Consider the following 20,093-nt stretch of genomic DNA (forward strand, 5'->3'; position numbering starts at 1 on the left):
ATGTAGGCGAGATTGGGCTACATAACATCAAGAAGTTATGTACTCACCATAACGTTCGATGTATGTAGTCCATCTCGCCTCACATTTTTACTTACCCTCCCACCTTCCCCCTTCCTGGAGGATCTGGAGGTTAGGTCTGATTTATAGAGTTCCCTTCACCTTTAGTTTATTCTTCTTTACTTGGATGTTATGCATGGGGTATGAATGAGTGTTTGCAGCAAACTAGATCTGGGGATATGGAGCAGTGCAGCATGGGATACCTGCTTAGCCCAGCCAATAGAAGAGTTCGAGCTAGAAATGTTTGGCCGAGTCAGAGCCGATATTCGGCTCCAAACCCATGGGTAAGAATGTGAGGCGAGATGGACTACATACATCGAACGTTATGGTGAGTACATAACTTCTTGTTATAATAAGGTCGCCAAATTTGCAACCAATGCTAGATCCTCATCACACCACTGTTCCTCGCTGCAACAACTAAACTGGCTAAAGCTACCACTGTATCTCAACTACCTACACTTAACTAATGCACATAAAATGATATATACACCCACAGCATGTCCCTCTCTGTCCTTCTTACTGTCATTGTACAAATCAAATCGACCTCTTGGATCAGAAAATAAAACACTGGTTAAGGTAGACAAACCCCAAATCCCAACCAGTGAAATGCTGTATTCCTTCACTGTTTCCAAAGTTTGCAATACCCTCCCAACCAGAATAACCTCCATTACCTACACTCCACTCTTTAAAAAATCTCTTAGACAAAACCTCTCCTCTTGCTGGTTATGCTCGTGCCAAAAATAACCCTCTCACTTTCTTCCCCTACTGTGCTACTCCCGCTTCACCCCTCCTCTGTCCCCTGAACTGGTCAATATGTAGGTACTCTGCATGGTCTAATGTCACAGTTAAATCAATGCCTAACATTGTTACTGCAATGCCTCTAGCTATCTATAACTGTAACTATGTATCTGCATGTTTTAATATCACAGTAAAATCGATGCCTAACATTGTTACTGTACTGCCTCTGGCTATCTGTGTAACTGTAACTATGAATCTACATGTTCTAATGTCACAGTTAAGTCAATGCCTAAGATTGTTACTGCAATGCCTCTAGCTATCTGTGTAACTGTAACTATGAATCTACATGTTCTAATGTCACAGTTAAATCAATGCCTAAGATTGTTACTGTACTGCCTTCTATTCACTCATCTGGTCAATATGTAGGTACTCTGCATGTTCTAATGTCACAGTTAAATCAATGCGTAACATTGTTACTGCAATGCCTCTAGCTATCTCTAACTGTAACTATGTATCTGCATGTTCTAATATCACAGTAAAATCGATGCCTAACATTGTTACTGTACTGCCTCTAGCTATCTGTGTAACTGTAACTATGAATCTGCATGTTCTAATGTCACAGTTAAATCAATGCCTAAGATTGTTACTGCACTGCCTTCTCCCCACTCATCTGGTCAATATGTAGGTCTCTGCATGTTCTAATATCGCAGTTAAATCAATGCCTAAGATTGTTACTGCACGGCCTTCTCTCCACTCATCTGGTCAATATGTAGGTACTCTGCATGTTCTAATGTCACACTTAAATCAATGCCTAAGGTCGTTACTGCACTGCCTTCTACCCAATCAACTGGTCAATATGTAGGTGCTCTGCATGTTCTAATATTAGAGTTAAATCAATGCCTAAGATTGTTTACTGCACTGCCTTCTAGCTATCTATGTAACTGTAACTAGCTTTCTGTCTTTATTGTAATCTTCAATATGTTTAATGTCATGTGGAGCTTTTCTCCCCGGGCCTCCACTGAAAATGGGCTCACCTACGCCCAGTGGACCTTCCCGGTAAGCAAATGCAATAAATAAATAAATAATAAACATACTTTTTTGTTCGAGGACTGAATTGTACCACCTCTCTTGTTCACCTGTCTTGCTCTTTGGATGAACATATCTGTATGTCTTATGTCAGTGATCTTTTGTCAGCAGATTGCAGCATCATGCTTACCAGGCTCTTGTGCTTTATAAATGCTGATGTTTTATTGGTCTGTTACAGTAGTAAATGATGCAGTGGCCACAGCTGTTTGCTAAGAAGGTTTGTTTCTTTTGTCCCCTCCCCTACATGTATAGCACATGTTGCGAGAAGTAAGCAATACTGCAAGACTTTGAAAGGTGGAATTTTTTTTCTTCACTTCATAGTAAAAAAAAAAAAAAAAAAAAAAAAAAAATCCTTGCTGTACCCTTGGTGGTACCTGATGTAAAGTGTCTCAGCTGCATGCCATCTGGGCCTTAACTGGCAGTAGGCACCTGCTTGCTAATAATCCTTTCCGAATGTATCAAACCTAAGTTAGCAGAGGTGCTGACAAACGGTTACTGAAGCAAAGCAAGTTATTTCACTCTGTACCAAAGAGGTATTTACTAGATTGAGAAGATGACAGTACCTACAACATTTTCTGCAGAGTGGGGGTGTTCTGTAGCTACTAATTGGGGTACGTTCGCTGTTGCTAGAATGACTTTTTTTACACATGACCACCTCGCACACGTGCACAATGTAAATCAAGAAAAAATTGTGCTTGTGTGAATATTGTAATGCAAAACAAAGTGATGCTGTACAAAGTAAATCAAGACAAAATTGTGCTTGTGTGAATACTGTAATACAAAACAAAGTGATGCTGTACAAAGTAAATCAAGACAAAATTGTGCTTGCGTGAATACTGTAATACAAAACAAAGTGATGCTGTACAAAGTAAATCAAGACAAAATTGTGCTTGCGTGAATACTGTAATACAAAACAAAGTGATGCTGTACAAAGTAAATCAAGACAAAATTGTGCTTGCGTGAATACTGTAATACAAAACAAAGTGATGCTGAACAAAGTAAATCAAGAAAAATTGTGCTTGCGTGAATATCGTAATACAAAACAAAGTGATGCTGTACAAAGTAAATCAAGAACAAATTGTGCTTGCGTGAATACCATAATATAAAACAAAGTGATGCAGTACAAATGTAACATGTTAAAAATGTGTATTATCAGTCATGTTTTGGCAGTTAGAAGTAAGTATTTGTATGGGGTGGTGTCAGGTTATAAGGTGTCTTTAGAGGACAATTTCTTTCTATTAATGTTAATCAACTTATACTTACTGCCAAGGTAGCCGCTAGGAAGTAATTTTATAGGCTGTGAAACACCTTAACACCTAGCATTTACATACCTAATAATGCAAATTTTATCTTCAGCTATCTAAAAGTAATATTTATTGTTTTTATGTTGATTTGGTTCCATTGCTTGCTGTTTTAGAACCCTAATGACTTTACATGTGATCCCTCAAAGCAAAGGTCTTTCTGGTGCGGTTATGCAAAACCGAAATAAGTGAAGCTACAAAAAAATCAAGTTTCCATGATGCACCTGATCTTAGAAATTTCTGTTTGTTTTTATTCTAGAGATCCCAGGGCAACGAGTCAACGTGTGAATAAAAATATTAATAATGATGTGAACTTGCGAATTCAGAATCTCACCATTTTAGTTAAACACATGAAAAGCTACTATCAGGTAAGTCTCCCATTTCCTGTAGAATGGCGCTTATTTACAGATAAAAACTGTGACTGTTGGAGCATAGCATTTCTTTTTCTGATGAAGCTGCTACAGGAAATGAACAGGAAATCCTGTTTGCATGAAAGCTCTGCACAGGTTGACTGTAATTTTATCATCTGTAAATGTTTAGTACATAGGAAAAATGTAAGGTTATACTAGACCTTTATTACAAAGTAAAAGTGAGGACTGCAGTCTTCCTTTGCCCAGTCTTTGTTCTCTTTAGTTAAATTGGAGGTGAGCATTTTAAATGTAAAAATTAATTTTAAAATTAATTTTGCCTCTGTAAACTGCAGTGTTGCTGCTTCAAATGTAAAAAAAAATATATGTATTTGTATATCACAAGATACCACATAGATTGGTTTATTGAATGCGCTGTATTTTTTTTCATTTGTTTTTGGTTGCAATAATATAAACTATAAATATTGCATGCAGAGGGTAGCAAATGCAAAATTAAGAAAATTAGTTTGGTATTTCTTTGGTGTACTCTGAATAACAGGAATTGAGTTTCTCAAGCATCAGTAATATATGGGCCCTTTACTTTTCTACACATCTCCAGCATCACTGTTCAGTATTGTGATGTCAAGCTTGAGAAAAGCATTTTCAGTAGTGTTTTATGTTCGTTTTATAATTGGCATCAGAATTGCTCAATGTTTGATGTGACAGAGTTCACTGCCTTTTTCCTGGTTTCCTTGCTTCTGAGTGTACCTTTCACACATGTTGTTTGCAGAACCCTTGCATCCTTTTTAACCCATCATGACCAGTCATTCAAGCTGGTTCCAGTACCCTTGGATCCTTTTAACCTGTTGGGTTTCTCCTCTTGTGTTGCGGGCATAGTATAACATGACCCATTATTGGATGATTTACCAGAACTCTGGGTGAATTCTTTTTGTGGGAACACCAGTTCCATCCATTAATATTATAGTCATCAGATAAACGTTTGATGCTGGGGTTGAGAACATAGTCATCACAGCAGACGTTGTCTCCCTTTACTTCTCTTGATGTTTTGTAGTTCATATATAAAACACACACATTGTTTTGAAATATGTTAGTGGCCAAGTACTTTTGATTCTAATGCTTAACTTATGTTGGAATTTTTTGTGTAGTGTATCTGTCATTTTTTTTCTTACATTGTTACTGACATTTAATGTTTGACTACCTGGACTGGTGGTAACTCTCCCTGCAGTGTGTTCCAGGCACAGAGTTTCAAATAGAGCCAGGCCAAGCATTGCCATATTAAACAGACGTCACTTCTAAGTAAACTCACAGAAAAAAGTCTCTAATCATAAATTTGATGTCAAAATACTGGCATGTTTCCTATCTCACTTTTTTTTAATTAAAGTATGCATTGTTGTTGTCAGCAGTGAGTTGTCAATTTGTGAACCAGACTTGTCCTTAAAGACTGGTGTCATGTGGACACGTTCTTTGGCTCGTCGATAAGTATGAGACCAGACTTGTCCTTAAAGACTGGTGTCATGTGGACACGTTCTTTGGCTCGTCGATAAGTATGAGACCAGACTTGTCCTTAAAGACTGGTGTCATGTGGACACGTTCTTTGGCTCATAGGTAAGTATGAGACCAGACTTGTCCTTAAAGACTGGTGTCATGTGGACACTTTCTTTGGCTCATAGATAAGTATGAGACTAGTTGCCCTTCTAGGCCATTTTGTATGGGCTTCTGAAGGGCTAACCAGTGAGGTATCTTTGTTATTTTGCATCTAGTTAAAATATTTTGGTACCCACGCCCTCTTAGGTCAGTACACAGCCCCCTATACTCCATTTAAATTTTTTAGCTTGCATTCACACTGCCTAGATTTCTTCCTTGCTTGCAAATTTTCCAGAAAAGTGGCTATGTCTGATATACTTTTTGCCAAAAGAGAACTACAGATCTGATACCAAAAGACTAGTGTAGGTCTTGGCCTCCCAACTGCGAAATGCCTCCATCTACATCCCTTCTTTGGAACAGTTCCTTTAGAAATGGTACTGCTGGCGTGTGAAAGCACCCTGATTCCAGTCCTTTTTTCCTCCCCACAACTTTACATCATCTTTTGAGGAATTTGTTTGACTACTACTTGGGGAAAAAAAGTAGATCAAATAATTTGTCTCTGCTTGTTGTACAGCTCAAAACTAAGAAGCCCCCACAGTGGACTTCTCATCCCTTCCATGACAAAGGATCCTGGGCATCGGGCAGTTTTTCATGAGGACACAGCAGTTTACTTTTGTGAGTTGGTTTGTGCCTCACTTCCTAGGTTTTTTTATTGTCTCAGTCACTGGAGAAAATCTTTCTCCTTCTCTGTTGTATTTTGAGTAGGAGCCCCTCAATTCTTGCTTGGCTTCAGATTGTTTTGATAATTGATGTTCTTGACGAACAGAAAAGTACTGTATCCAAAGTAATATGATTTTTAAGTTAGCATGTTATTTAAAATCTATCTATAGAAGTCCGTGAGTAGTTTGCGTAGCACAGTATTGATTAAGGTATTGATACATGTGCACCTTGTTTAAACATTGAAAATGTTTGTTTAAATGTACAATGTAGAAGATAAAGGGGCAGTACATATTTTGTGGAGACTGCTATGAATGTATTCACCTGAATTTTAAACTTCACTTAGGATTATTCTTTTTTTTTTTTTTTTTTGGGGGGGGGGGTATTCATGACTAAGCTGAATCTTTATCTTAATAGATCTCAAAAGCCTGGTGGAATAAAAGTTTACCATGCTGTGTTATTTAACATTGTCTGTTAAAACGTTGATTTATACGAGTGGGTTGCATTATTAACATGGTTTCTTTTTTACATAAAAACTGTGGTTTCATGGCTTCGTATGTATAGAGTAGGGTGAACTCCATCTAGCTGTAGGATATCCAGAACAAGCTAATGGTTAAACTACATGCAACATGAGTTGTTTGGGAAGCTTATTAGATACTGGTTCCAGCATGAAACATCACTTTTGAAACTATTAATATTTTGGACCATAATATGGGACCTGCCTTACAAATGTGAAGAAACAAAATAAATGCACAAAAAGTCCATAGCAGGAAACATGTGAACCTGATTTTTTTGAATGCTAGTACTTTCATAGTTCATGAATGAGAACCCCAGGGGTCCAGTAGAAGTGTTTTTGATCATGATTATTCCTGGGCTTTCGGACCTTATTTATTGAGTACCTCAGAGGATGGAAGGAAATACGTTCACCATACAAAAGAGTGGCTTGTATCTTCATAATGGCTCTGCATCTGTTTGTAGAAAACATGCTGAATTAACTCATAATTACAAGATTTAGACCTTATTGACTTTAAATTAATGTAAATGATCATAGTTAAAACAGTTTACAAAGAAATGTCAATGATTCCTTTTAGTCACTTGGTAGGATTTACCATTAACGGTTTAGGTTCATAGGAGGTTACTAGGCTAATGGCCCTGGGGCCTTTACAAGCCTATCCATGTAAAAACATGAATACCCATATCGACCCAGTTTAGAGGGTCGTCGTTAGAGTAATACTATGATCAGTACCGACTGCCCCTGTCATTGAGGGACATGGGTGCTACCCCACCAGGGTGAATTTATGGTCACCCATCCAGTTGTCAAGGTTGCGCTTGAATAGGGTCATTGAGGAGCTCTGCTGCACATGTAGCGGGAGCTTATTCTAGAGGAGCGGTAATCGCTGGGAGATGCATCTGTCTGTCTAACGTGTTCTGTTGATGTCACAGGCTAGATTGAGATCTCTAGAGTGAGTTATTTTTGCCTCATTTGATTTGCAGATGTGCAGAAATTCCATTAGAATAAGCTCTGAGACTGCTCTGTAGGCCAGGCACAGGTTGCCTCTCAGTAGCCTGTATAATACAGAGTACAGTGACAGGGGTTTCAGTCTTTCCATGTATTTCATGTTTTGGAGGCTCTGGATTTTCTTTGTTGGAAACCTCTGTGGTCTCTCCAGTTGGTGCAGGTGTTTGGTGAAGTACATACAGAAGGGAGCATTGTACTCAATTAGTGGTCTGATAAGGGTCAAGTACAGCGGAGCTATAACTTTCCTGGTCTTGGATGCAATGTCCTTTTTTATGAGATGTGCAATGTCAAATGCTTTTCTTACCAGCACGGACAGATAGTGATCGAAGTTTAGATTGCTATCAACCTGTGTTCCCAAGTCTCGCAACCCTGAGTTTGTGCTTAGAGGGGTGCTATCTATACTATAATTAGCAGGGGGTACTTTTCTGCCAAAGAGGGTAATGAGGCATTTTTTGCATTAAGCTTTAGTCAATGAGTTTGGCACCAATCATTTGTCTGTGTCAGTCCTTTCTGTAATATGTTAACATCATTCGGGGACTCTGTTTGTGCCCAGTTTACAATGGTCTGCAAACTTGGTAAGCCCCAGGCCATCTACCTTCACTTGGACTTCAGAGAAATAGATTCCAAACAGTAGAGGGCTCAGTACAGATGCTTGCAGTACCCTGCTGGAGGTGGTGGACTCCCCAAGTTTGACAGTGTGAGTTCTACCTGTGAGCCACTTTGCTACCCATCTAGTAATGTATGGGTTGATCCCAAGCTGGGAGAGCTTCTCCATGATACCCACATGTGGGATTGTGTCAAAAGCCTTTGCTAAGTCAAGATAGGCAGTCTGTACCATTTGCCCTCATTTAGGGCTTTGGTAACATTCTCAAAGAAGTCCACCAGGTTTAATAAGCAAGATCTACCCTTGAAGAAGTCAAACTGGATCAGGTCAAGAGTTTGAAAGTCGCCTATGTCCTTGTGGATTAGGTCCATGATGATTCTTTCCATAGCCTTGCAGATAAGGCTGGTTAGGCTTATAGGTAGGTAGTTCCCAGGGTCATTTGATGGACCCCCTTTGTTTAAGGGGGTCACTGTTGCTGTTCTCCTTTCTGCCAGGACAAAGCCAGTTTTCAGGCTGTGGTTAAAGTGAGTACCAAGGGGTTTTGCTAGGTCTTGTTTTAGATTGCTGAGTAGGCAGCCTGGGATATTATCTTGTCCCATGGAGGGTATGTTTTTGGCCTTGAAGAGAGCTTGTATGACCTATTCTTTGGAGATACTTGGTAGAGGACTGGTGTTGGGAATGATTTGGGGTTTGTCAGGTGGGGTCAGGGGGTGATGTTGTCGTCAGCTAGCAGGTTGGCAAATTCCTCAGGTTCAGTGCGAGTGATACCATGTACTATAAGTCCGGCACACAGCTGGGCGATTCCCTCTTAGGTTATGGACGTAGCTAAAGAAAGCCTTGTGATTGCCTTTTGCTAGCGATGCTAATTTAGACTCGCAGCTCGCCTTAGAAGACTTAAGATATCTGATTTGCTTGTTCAAGCTGTGGAGGGTATTCTTCCTCTGTTGATTTAATTCCACCCTCTTCTTAGATATCAGTTTCTTTCTTTTGTTGTATAACTTTTTATACTTACAGTCGTCCAGGGTGACTTGTTCTTTTGGGAAGACCTGGTTTTATTCTTGTGAGGTATGGCTTGGTCAGTACATTTGTTTAAGTGGCTGTATAGGGCAATTGTGTATTCCTCTGCATAGGAGACATTGTCTATGTTGGCAGAGGCTTTGAAACTTTTTATACCATTGCTTAGTAGGCAATAGTTTGCTTTGGAGAAATTTTTTTCTTTTTACTCCTGTGGGGGTGTCAGTTTTATCCTTACTTCAAATGAGACAGGTTTATGGTCTGAATTTACTAGGGTGGGCAACACACAGGAGGTAGTGCAGTGACTCCCCCCCCCATGTTGGTGAGGACTAGGTCCAGGACATTGGAGCCCCTTGTGGGAGTCTGGACCAATTGTTCCAGATCACTTGAATTAACAAAGTCCAGGAACCTCATAATGATTACATTTATGTTTGTGTAGGTCTGCCAATCGATAGAGGGTTAGTTAAAATCTCCCATGAACAGGGTGTTTGGCTGTATGCGGAGTGACTCTAGCAAGTCCAGGTAGGCGGTGTGCTTTTCCTGGTTCATGGTGGGGATCTTACCGCTAGCTATGATGTGGAAGGGTCTTTTTCCTATAGGACCTGGAGTGGCTCCAGAGAGTTGTACTGTTTCACCAGTCTTGAGGTATATTTGGATTTGATGAATATGGATACACCTCTGCCTTTGGTTCTTTCATGCTTGTTTTGGGGTCTGAACATGTGAAAGGCATTGTAGCCTTTTACAGCTGGGGTGCTCTCAGCATCCTTGAATCGAGTCTCTGTGTCAGCATCTTCCAAGCTGAGGAGTGCATCCAGGGAGTGCAGTCTAGTGTTTAAGCTCCTAGCATTAAGCAGCAGGACCTTGAGTTTGTCTCTGGTGGATTTCTTTACATCAGAAGTTTTGTTGTTTTGACATTGCCTAAAAAAAGGCATTATGGGGGAGGCAAGCATCTTTGCCAGTATTTTAAAGCATTGAGGAAACAGGTGAAGGCCATCTCTGGCAAAGCAAACGTGGACGGTTGACCATGTCTTCCCAGGCAGATAGACGCTGGAGATCAATGACTCATTTCTTTGTCTGTATTGTGGCCTCATCCTTGGTGAAGGTAGAATGTTGCTTAGGGCTAGGGACATACCTGCCTGGAACACACAATCTGAGAGTTCATTGTTGCTGAGTGACTTGAGTGCATGTGTGATTTGACGGATCCTGTCACCTGACAGGCAGCTGACCGTGACCTTCTTCTTGTCCAACCTGGTGAGGGGGGCATCTGTATGTCTCACTACTGAGTTGCCTATAATCAGAACATTTGGTTTTGAGGTATTTTGCTTGGTTTACCTTTACATGTGCGTATTGCACAAGGGCGAAGAGCAGTTTTCCGAAAGGTCTGCAAAGTTTGCAAACGCCGAACGGAAAAAAGGTTTGAATGTGCAATGAGCGAATGCACAGTGAGATTCGCTCATTGCACATTCGACATTCTGGGGCGGATTGCACTATAGTGGGGATTGGGAAATGGTTCCTTTCCCCACTGTAGTGCAATCTCATTGTTAGAATAATAAAGTAGGGGTGTGTGGGGGCGCAGGGGGGCTTGCCTCCCTTTTTTTACACTTCGTTTTCTTTTTTGTTCGACAATGTTCGAAAAACAGTGAATCTGCTTTTCGATTCGCTGTTTTTCGAACATTAAGGACTGTTGACGTTTTCATTTTCATGGTTTCGAGTCGCTGATATGAGCACTCGAACCACTGTGATTCGAGTTTTTAAAGATAAACCATTTTGCTTTAGGGGCTTAATTGCTGAGACACTGTGTGTTGCTGTGTGTGGTGGTGAATTCTTTTCATGTACCGGTATGTGTATGTTTGTGCTTGGGAGGTCTCTGGTCTTTTGGTATCCTTTTAATGAGTACCTCTGCATATGTGGGTTTGTCTTGACCTTATTTTCTGTGAGAGGGAAGTTGTTTGTGCTGATAACCTGTTGTATGTCTTGTTTGTTGTATTTTCAGGCAATTGCTGCATTGTCTCAGGATGCCAATGTCAATCAGGGTGGCTGGAGAAATTCTAGGAAACTGTCCATCCTATATGGCAGGTATATATTATAGTGATTCTTGGGTATGTGTAGGGTGGACCCAGATTTGTAGCACCTTAGAAAGCACAGCTGAGTTGCTCGCTGATGAGCAGTGCACAGCTGCATTTCTTACAAAGGGGCAGTGGAGCTAAGAAAGGTTCACTAGCAGGTATCCAGGGAAAATGTTTGTTTCGAAGCGTTTACATCTATACATGTCATTGCTAAACCCCATTGTGTGCTGCACAGCTGCGTGCAAATGCAGTGCTGAAATGCAAATGAAATTAAACACTTAGAACACACTAACTAGCCAATGGGAGAGCGCAAAACTGAGCCTTTTACCAACAATCCCCCACTCAGATGTATCCTAGGCTGCACATTTCTGCCTCATGAGTGCAACAAGGCTTTCTTAATGTAGGATGGCTGGTTTTAGTGCTCAGTATATGCCAAACAGCCTAGATTCAGCAGATCTGAGTCTGGCCTATGCTATGAGGTACAGCGGTACAGCGGCACTAGGAACTCAAAGTGCAGAAAATAACCGTCAAAGCAGCAACAACACTAAAAAATGGAACAGCAGTTAGCAAATTCCAGTTCAAAAAGTGCAATGCAAGCATTAAATGTACTTATTTTTTGTAGCCCACAATGGATGCATCTGATTTAGTTTACATTCACTCCAGGTCTCTGGCAAACTCAGAGTAGCTCTGCCAAACTGAGCCATTAATTAGCAGTCAAGGTGTAAGCCTTTTGGCTTCTTCAAACACTAAGATAATTTAGATTGTGTTTCCATCCTTCTCATGCATTGCATGTATCGCACAGTGCTATACATACCACAACTCAGTGCATTTCGTGTGTCGCACAGTGCTATTCATACCGCAACTCAATGCATTGCATGTATCGCACAGTGCTATTCATACCGCAACTCAATGCATTGCATTTATCGCACAGTGCTATTCATACCGCAACTCAATGCATTGCATTTCATACCGCAACTCAATGCATTGCATTTATCGCACAGTGCTATACATACCGTAACTCAGTGCATTGCATGTAGCACAGTGCTATTCATACCGCAACTCAATGTATTGCATTTATCGCACAGTGCTATACATACCGTAACTCAGTGCATTGCATGTATCACACAGTGCTAGACATACCGTAATTCAGTGCATTGCATGTATTGTACAGTGGTATTCATACCGTAACTCATTGTATTGCATTTATCGCACAGTGCTATACATACCGTAACTCAGTGCATTGCATGTATCACACAGTGCTAGACATACCGTAACTCAGGGCATTGCATGTATCACACAGTGCTATACATACCGTAACTCAGTGCATTGCATGTATCACACAGTGCTAGACATACCGTAACTCAATGCATTGCATTTATCACACAGTGCTATACATACCGTAACTCAATGTATTGCATTTATCGCACAGTGCTATACATACCGTAACTCAGGGCATTGCATGTATTGTACAGTGGTATTCATACCACAACATAGAGAGAAACACTGCCTACTGTGCATTGGAAGTGTTGCATGGTGCTATGCATACCATGACACAGAGAGAAACGCCCACTTTAATACATGGTATCTGTAAAGCTGAAGTATAATCGAGATATCTTTTGTTGGAGTCCACATTTCAAACTGTGCAGATATGCAGTCAAGTAAACTGTATTTTTTATTTGATTTTTAAGTGTTTATAGATTTCCATATCCTGATCATTTCTTATTGTTTTTTGTATTCTTTCATAGTTCAGTGTATTATGTGAAAATCTGTTTAGTAATCTAAATCTCTCTGCAACTTCAACACAATTGTTTGTGGGGACAGATATGTTTCAGAGAGGATGCTCCTGCTGTGGAAGAGACTCCCATCCACATGAAACAAAGTTCATCCCCGTCAGTATTCAAGTGCAACTTAGATATATGGATGGGAAACAGAAAATGTGCCCCAGGACTGCCCCCTTCTAAGGGACAGAGGCAGCTCCTAAATGCTTTGTCCCATGCATGGGTCTTCTCAAATTATTGATGGTATGAATCTAGTTAATCTCATTAGGGATAATGTATAATTATCGACCATGGGATGGGTAAGGCCAATCTCTAACTAAATGGGATAGGTTATTTCGAGCACCAAATCAGAAATTGGCTAGGCTTAAAATAGCCCTCAAGGACAGCAAGCCTAGTACCTGCGTATGAATGTATTAAAAAACAAAACTGTTGACTGTATGGAACATTGCTGCATTTCGTTTATTGGAGTGTGTTATTTCCAAAGCTCCTTATATCACCAATAAATTGAGCAGAGTAAGACAATAACAACACCAAAGTTATACAAAACAAAATAATTAAAGTCTGCAGCAGACAAGTACATCAAAGGTGTAACATTCAATATAAACACTAAAAAAAGTTGCAACGTTGTTAAAAGTAATAAAAACATTGCTGCAGTGTAATAACTCAAACTGATGCAGTTTGTAGAAGTTAAGCAAACATTTGACCACTAGGCCATAGTATAAAAGTCTGAAGCAAATGTATTTCAGACATAAAAGCCAGGTCAGAAACATGACTGATGTAAAAAGCTGATATTGGTCATACAAAGTACCCAGAATAACACTGATCCAGAGTTAATGCAGCCGTGTGATGCATTTCTTGTATTATTCCTTTAAATGTTATGGTTATTATGTTTTTACATTTGAACTTGAGACGTTTTTTCCTTGAATGTCTGCCTTTTGACAGATTATAATGGCATATACTAGTCTGTCTGTCTGGGGATATTGTCTCTTAACTACATAGATGTCCTCTTGATTGGTGTAGATGCAGATTAGTCATGCTCTAGAACTGACTTAATGACCTGCTGTGCAGTTTTAATGAAATAAATGGCTGTTACATTTGTAGTAAAACTCCGTACAAGTCTGCTGGAAAATTGCACTTGCCATCCTGGCAAGCACACCTGTATGTAAAACATAATAAACTGTTTTTTTTCTCACTACTTATACTACTTTGCTGGAGTAGGAATCCTAACAGAATGGATATTGTTGCTCTGAATTGGTACTAGGCATGCTCCTGTATCTTGTATGACTGCTATTTCTGTGAACCATGCCTGCCTTTTCTATGACTGTTTGCTGCAGTCACCTTGCTCAGGTCAGTTAGACATTTGAAGTGCTCAGCGGAGTTTGACCTAGTTTTCTAGATTAACAGGTCTGATAAGGCATTCTAAGCCATCTAGTCAGTCAGAAGCTTGGAAGGTGTGCATTTTGTTATTTGCTGTTTCCAGCCACGTGGACATTCATGTTTTGAGTAAATTAATACATGCAATGGTTTATAGGTTTGGATTATTGTCCCTCTGTGAAATTTGATAATGATCAGGCCAGGCAGACAGCTGAAGGATGTATTGGATTTTTCTCCTAAATTGTTTGAAACCATTTGGGTTAGTTTCATGGAAGAATATCTGAAATGGAGACAAGCACTCAGTAGATTTTCTTTACTGCTTGTTTTTTTTTTGCATTTTTGTGTGTGCAGCAATTTAACTCAGCCTGGTTTGTGATAGAACTGATTGAACACAAGAGATCACTCGGTTAATGAATGTACTGTAAATTTATTTTTGATTTTTTTATTCTCTATCTCCTTAATTATCATCCAGTTTAATCCATTCACTAGTATCGGACAACAGATTTATGAGCCCAGCACCTTTCTTAGGTAGTGAAAATAAATAACTTCCTAGCTTTTGCCAAACTTAGCAGGTTTTAATGGTCCTGATAAAATAATGCTAATGTTTGATTCTGGCCAGAATTATTCCAGAAGTGAGGTCTGCCAGAGCTGAGAATTTGGTGGTTTCACCTGATCTTCCTGATAACAGTTAATAACCCCTTCAACAGGGGGCCTGTGACAGTGGTACCCGATCACAGAGTGGGATACGTAATTACCCCTGCAACAGGGGGCCTGTGACAGTGGTACCCGATCACTGAGTTGGATACACAAGGAGAGTTGTTGCTTGGGGTGAATATAAATTATTAACTCTATTGTCAAGTTCCTTGTAGCTCTACCCGAAAGGATTCTGAATGAGCAGAAGACACAGTAAACATGTTCCAGGCAAAGTACTATTTAGTGTCACATAAAATGTGAAAGGCGGGGAAGTCTTTACTGAAGATTATTTAACTGTAGGCACCTAGCTGTGTGGTGTAGCAGGATGAAGCTGTGATGACCATGGCTTAATTAGTGGCTATGGCTGCCGAAGAGGCAAGCATGGAGTGGGAGGAGAGATGGGACATGGCCCACTCATCCCCCTCTGAAGGATGGAGGGGGTGCACACAGTTGAAGGGTAAAATGTGTGGTGCAAAGTCCCTGTGAGTACCAGAGAAACCACCGGTATTATTGTGGGGGTACTGTCAAGGCTGCACAAGAGGGCACATCCCTTGTAGAAATAAGGGGATGCTCTTCGGTGCTTCAGAACACCACATTACATGTTCCATCCCCCTCTCCATACTTCCCTGGGTACATGTAGGGGGTATAAGGCAGCATTCAGATGAAATCCAAACAGTTCACGATGGCTGCCTAAATGACTGCCCTTTTCAATCAGGTGCCATGCAGAATGAATAGAACCATAGACCAAGTGACGGTCTGATTTGTCAGCAGGTAGTGGGGGTAAAGAACATAAAAAATATTTACTTGTAGGCAGCTTGCAGCTTCTTGTTGTGTACAGTATCATAACTTTTTTAATTTTGTTCCTCTGGTTACCAGAAATAAATGTATACAGTGAATGAACAACTAACTAAATGTTTTGTTTATGTATGTAGGTTATTGGGAAAGTGAACTGATCTTAAAAGCCCTTTGTAGCCACAGCTTGGCTAGCAAGGGCAGGAACGAATGTGGTAAATGCGGGCAGAGTATAGAAGATTATAAACAGCCATACATTTGGGAAGAGGGAGAAAACAACAGTTCCCTTGGGAGGGGCGCCTGAAGTGGATATTGTGTGTGTCTGGGGGGGGGGGGGGGGCGTATTCTACACGTAGTAGTAACATGAGTTTGTAGTCAGTGCCTTGACCTTGGAAATGTGAAGCTGGTGTTTTGGAAATCTTTGTAACTTTTTATTATTAAATGCATAAGTACAGTGTTTTTCAGGACTCTCTGCAGTGTTAACTGTAAACAGGTCTACTCTACAATTGTTTTGAGTTTTCTAGAGCTTAAGCAAGTGTGACATGAATATTGATTTCACAGTTCTTATTCATAAAAAATGATGTGGCAGAAAATGAACATTTTATTCCACAACCATTAAATAAAGCATTTTGGACCTCTAAACCCATTGCCTTCAGATTATTGCAGAAGCTTATTACTGGCATCGTGGCAAATCTCACAAAATTGGAAGCTGCTTCTTTTAGCATTCCTTCCAAGATAAATTTTGCCAAAATGAATGTGCTCCCTGCAGTCATGATTTTTATTTCTGACTCTGTCTTTGATTCTTCATAAACACCGTGCTTTCATTTCAGGGAAAGTGATGTTTTTATGTGGGAAGCCGTAGGACCTGGTGCAGAATGGCAGTATACTATCTGCCCAACAGGGGGGTAAATTCTGGCATTTCTGAAGTTGCTTGTTTATTGAATGATATCTCTAGCTTTCGTACCTACTCACTTGATATATGTATATATTTTTTACAAGAGCGTTCATATGATCATTGGCAGTGATACCTTGGCTGGTGTTATATAAATTAAGTATATCTCAGTTATATTTGCCACAGTGTATGAAACAAATACTCTGCTGCACCTGGAAGATAAGCGGTTAATGATGCTATGAACATGATATTTAGGGTGTCTGTGAGAAGGAATTGCAAAGATTTTTGGTGGATGGCAAATAATTCTTTTAAGCACAACCATGCGACAAGTGTTTAATTATGATGCATTATCTTGTGACTGGAGAAATCATATAGGCAGACCATATGTCATGTGCATGATTTTGCCCCCAGTAAATGTTTTACCAGGCAGTTTCATGGCTTTGCATACTGCCCAAAATGATATCAGAAGTTAAAATCTTCACTTTTATCACTTCACTTATTTTTACAGTCTGCTGTCTGTTACTCCTTTAATTTGATAACTTGGGCCTGAGAGATGTCTGAAAAGGGTTTTTGGACCTGCCTATAGACCTAGTTAACAAATGGATTGGTAAATAAACTGAGATAACTAGATATCACTATTCAAAGATAAAAGATGGATGTTGGACAAAACTTCCTGAAAGGGTTATAGATCCAAAAAGTGGGGCACATTTCATGAATGTACAAGGCAGTCATGAAAGGCATTTCTTATAAAGACTGAGAAAAATTAAATTTGATTTCATTTACATCTGTGGCTTCCCAGGGAATAAGGCAGTGTGCAGAGACCCATTACCTTTCATCAGAACTTGTATTTTCGCATTATGTTTCTTTGGCAACTTTAAGACAAGTAGCTAAATCTGTAATATTGTTGCACAGGAGTCCTATTGACTGCAGTGACCAGAGCAGTTCCACAACTTTGGCCAAGTTCATGCTTCCCTGACACCTTTGGTAAATCAGCACAAGTTGATAGAACCATTTCTGCTGATTTAATACTCTAAGAGCAATAGCCTTTGTAGCATCTAAACTGGAATGCCACACATTTTCGGACATTTTTGCTCAGAAGGGTATTTCTAGTGTTGTATCCTGGGAGTATCTTCTTGTTTGTAATGTGATTTGCATGTGTGTGCAGGATTCTGTGCATTTGGCTGAGTTGCCAGTCTGCAAAACCATAACTTGGCACAACCAATAGGCAATGAGTAGTGATGGACTTGCCTCCCACCTCCAGAGGAACCATGTTAGTGCTTATCTCATAAGTTCTCTGGCATAAGAAAGGAGCAGTAATGGAGCCCTGAGAATCCATGTTACTACTAATTCGCTAGATTCACTGAAATTAGTTTTGATGGAATTGCATGCGTGCATGCATTTGTGTGTGTGTTTGTGTGCATGCGCATATATAAAATCCTCTGCCAGTGATGCAGCATGTAGCACACACTATATAATCCTCAGTGTCAGTGATGCAACATGTTGTGCACACTATATAATCCTCAGTGTCAGTGATGCAGCATGAAGCACACACTATATAATCCTCGGTGTCAGTGATGCAACATGTTGTGCACACTATATAATCCTCAGTATCAGTGATGCAACATGTAGTGCTCACTATATAATCCTCAGTGTCAGTGATGCAGCATGTAGCACACACTATATAATCCTCAGTGTCAGTGATGCAACATGTTGTGCACACTATATAATCCTCAGTGTCAGTGATGCAGCATGAAGCACACACTATATAATCCTCGGTGTCAGTGATGCAACATGTTGTGCACACTATATAATCCTCAGTATCAGTGATGCAACATGTAGTGCTCACTATATAATCCTCAGTGTCCGTGATGCAGCACGTAGTGCTCACTATATAATCCTCAGCGGCATTGATGCAACACGTAGTGCACACTATATAATCCTCAGTGTCAGTGATACAACACGTAGCGCACACGCCTTTGATGCAAAAGGCTGTGGACTTTTTTCCCCTCAGCAGGTAAATGGATGTCTTACACTGCAGTGCAGCATAAGGCGGGAGGTGCTGCACTCCTGTGTGTGTCACCCTTCAGATTTAACATTAAACCAAGGCCCCATCTGATGTAAGAGACCCCATAGCACCTGTCAAAAAGAGTAGGGATTCTTTATTGACTATCATTGCTGATATACATTATTTACATAATGAATATTATATACATTATTTACACCTTTATACAATATTATTAAGCACTTCTCCCACCCTTTTTCCCAAAGCCAATAATGTATTTTCTTTAGTATTTCTGCTAATATCCATTTTCCATTACGTCTGCCTTCATTACGTCTCTTCATCCATATTGTTCATAGAATGTAAAATACTTATTTATTTTATTTATTTAACATTTGTTTACTGGGAAAGTCCGACTTGGAACAAAGCCATTTTTCAGCGGTGGCCCAGGGAGAAATGCTCCAGATGCATGTCTTTGAATTGTGGGAGGAAACCGGAGCACCAGGAGGAAACCCACATGAACGCAGGGAGGATATGCAGACTCTACACAGAAGGCACCCCAGCCGAGAATCAAACAGTAGAACCTCTTGCTGTGAGGTGAAAATGCTACCGCTGCACCACTGCGCCATCCAAATTATTTTATCAATTTTCTTCACTTCTTTTGTTTTATCTTCCCATAATATCCATATTCTAACATATCCATATTCGTACATTCTACTTTTTCCAAACCTTTCAGTATTTTATTTTACATTTTTCTTCCCATAACTTCTGTACTCTAATACATTTAAAAAAACATGGTCTGTTGTCTCAAATTGTTCACAATGAATGCATATCCTTTCTTGTTTTCTTTTATAGGGCATATTACCCTTACCAGGCCGTTTGCCTATTGATAATCTTTACAGAAAATCTTTGCATTCATATATTTTTACAGCACATAAATGTCATTTTAATAGCCTTCTTATTTTTAATTTTTAAATGTTTCCAAAGAAAGATGAAAGTGTTCTTTCATAACGTTTAAATACCATTTTTCTTAATTTTCTACTGTATTCACTTAACTTCCATTGGAATATTTTATTTTGATATTCCTTTATTTCTTCATTCATATAATTTTCAGTCTCTTCTCCATCCCCATTTTTCCCAGAACACTTATATTTATCATATAAAATGTATTCTATGAAAATTTTCTTTTTTTGTAACTTGTTATGGCTGTGTACAGGTTCAGTGAAGCTGTATAAACAATTGTGTTTATTAACCCCTATCCTCCTCCTCCTCACTTTACATACAGAATCCCCCCCTCCTCACTTTACATACAGAATCCCCCTTCTCACTGGATTTAGTCTAGATCCCCATATGAATGAAAATGTTATATATATTCTTTATTTTTCATAATTGGTCTGCATCATGTATGTACTAGTCACATACGGTAACGTACCTAGTAAAACAGAATTTCTCAGAAGCACTTTTTTCTTGTATGATAGTGTATATGATTTCCAAAATGTGCATGTATCTCT

The 20,093-nt window shown here is 39.7% G+C and overlaps 1 protein-coding gene across 2 annotated transcripts in view; it reads left to right on the forward strand.

The window, feature by feature from the left end:
• The window catches only part of CCDC88C (coiled-coil domain containing 88C), a 1,480,266-nt gene that overhangs the window by 250,383 nt on the left and 1,209,790 nt on the right, over positions 1 to 20,093 (forward strand). For both annotated transcript variants that reach the window (XM_044074710.1, XM_044074709.1), the window contains exon 3: positions 3,442 to 3,550. In XM_044074710.1, the coding sequence (XP_043930645.1) occupies positions 3,442 to 3,550 (109 nt within the window). The remainder of the gene's footprint in view (positions 1 to 3,441; positions 3,551 to 20,093) is intronic.

The sequence above is a fragment of the Protopterus annectens genome, chromosome 6.part0, assembly GCF_019279795.1.
Source record: "Protopterus annectens isolate FY-2018-M chromosome 6.part0, PAN1.0, whole genome shotgun sequence".
Lineage (NCBI taxonomy): Eukaryota > Metazoa > Chordata > Ceratodontiformes > Protopteridae > Protopterus > Protopterus annectens.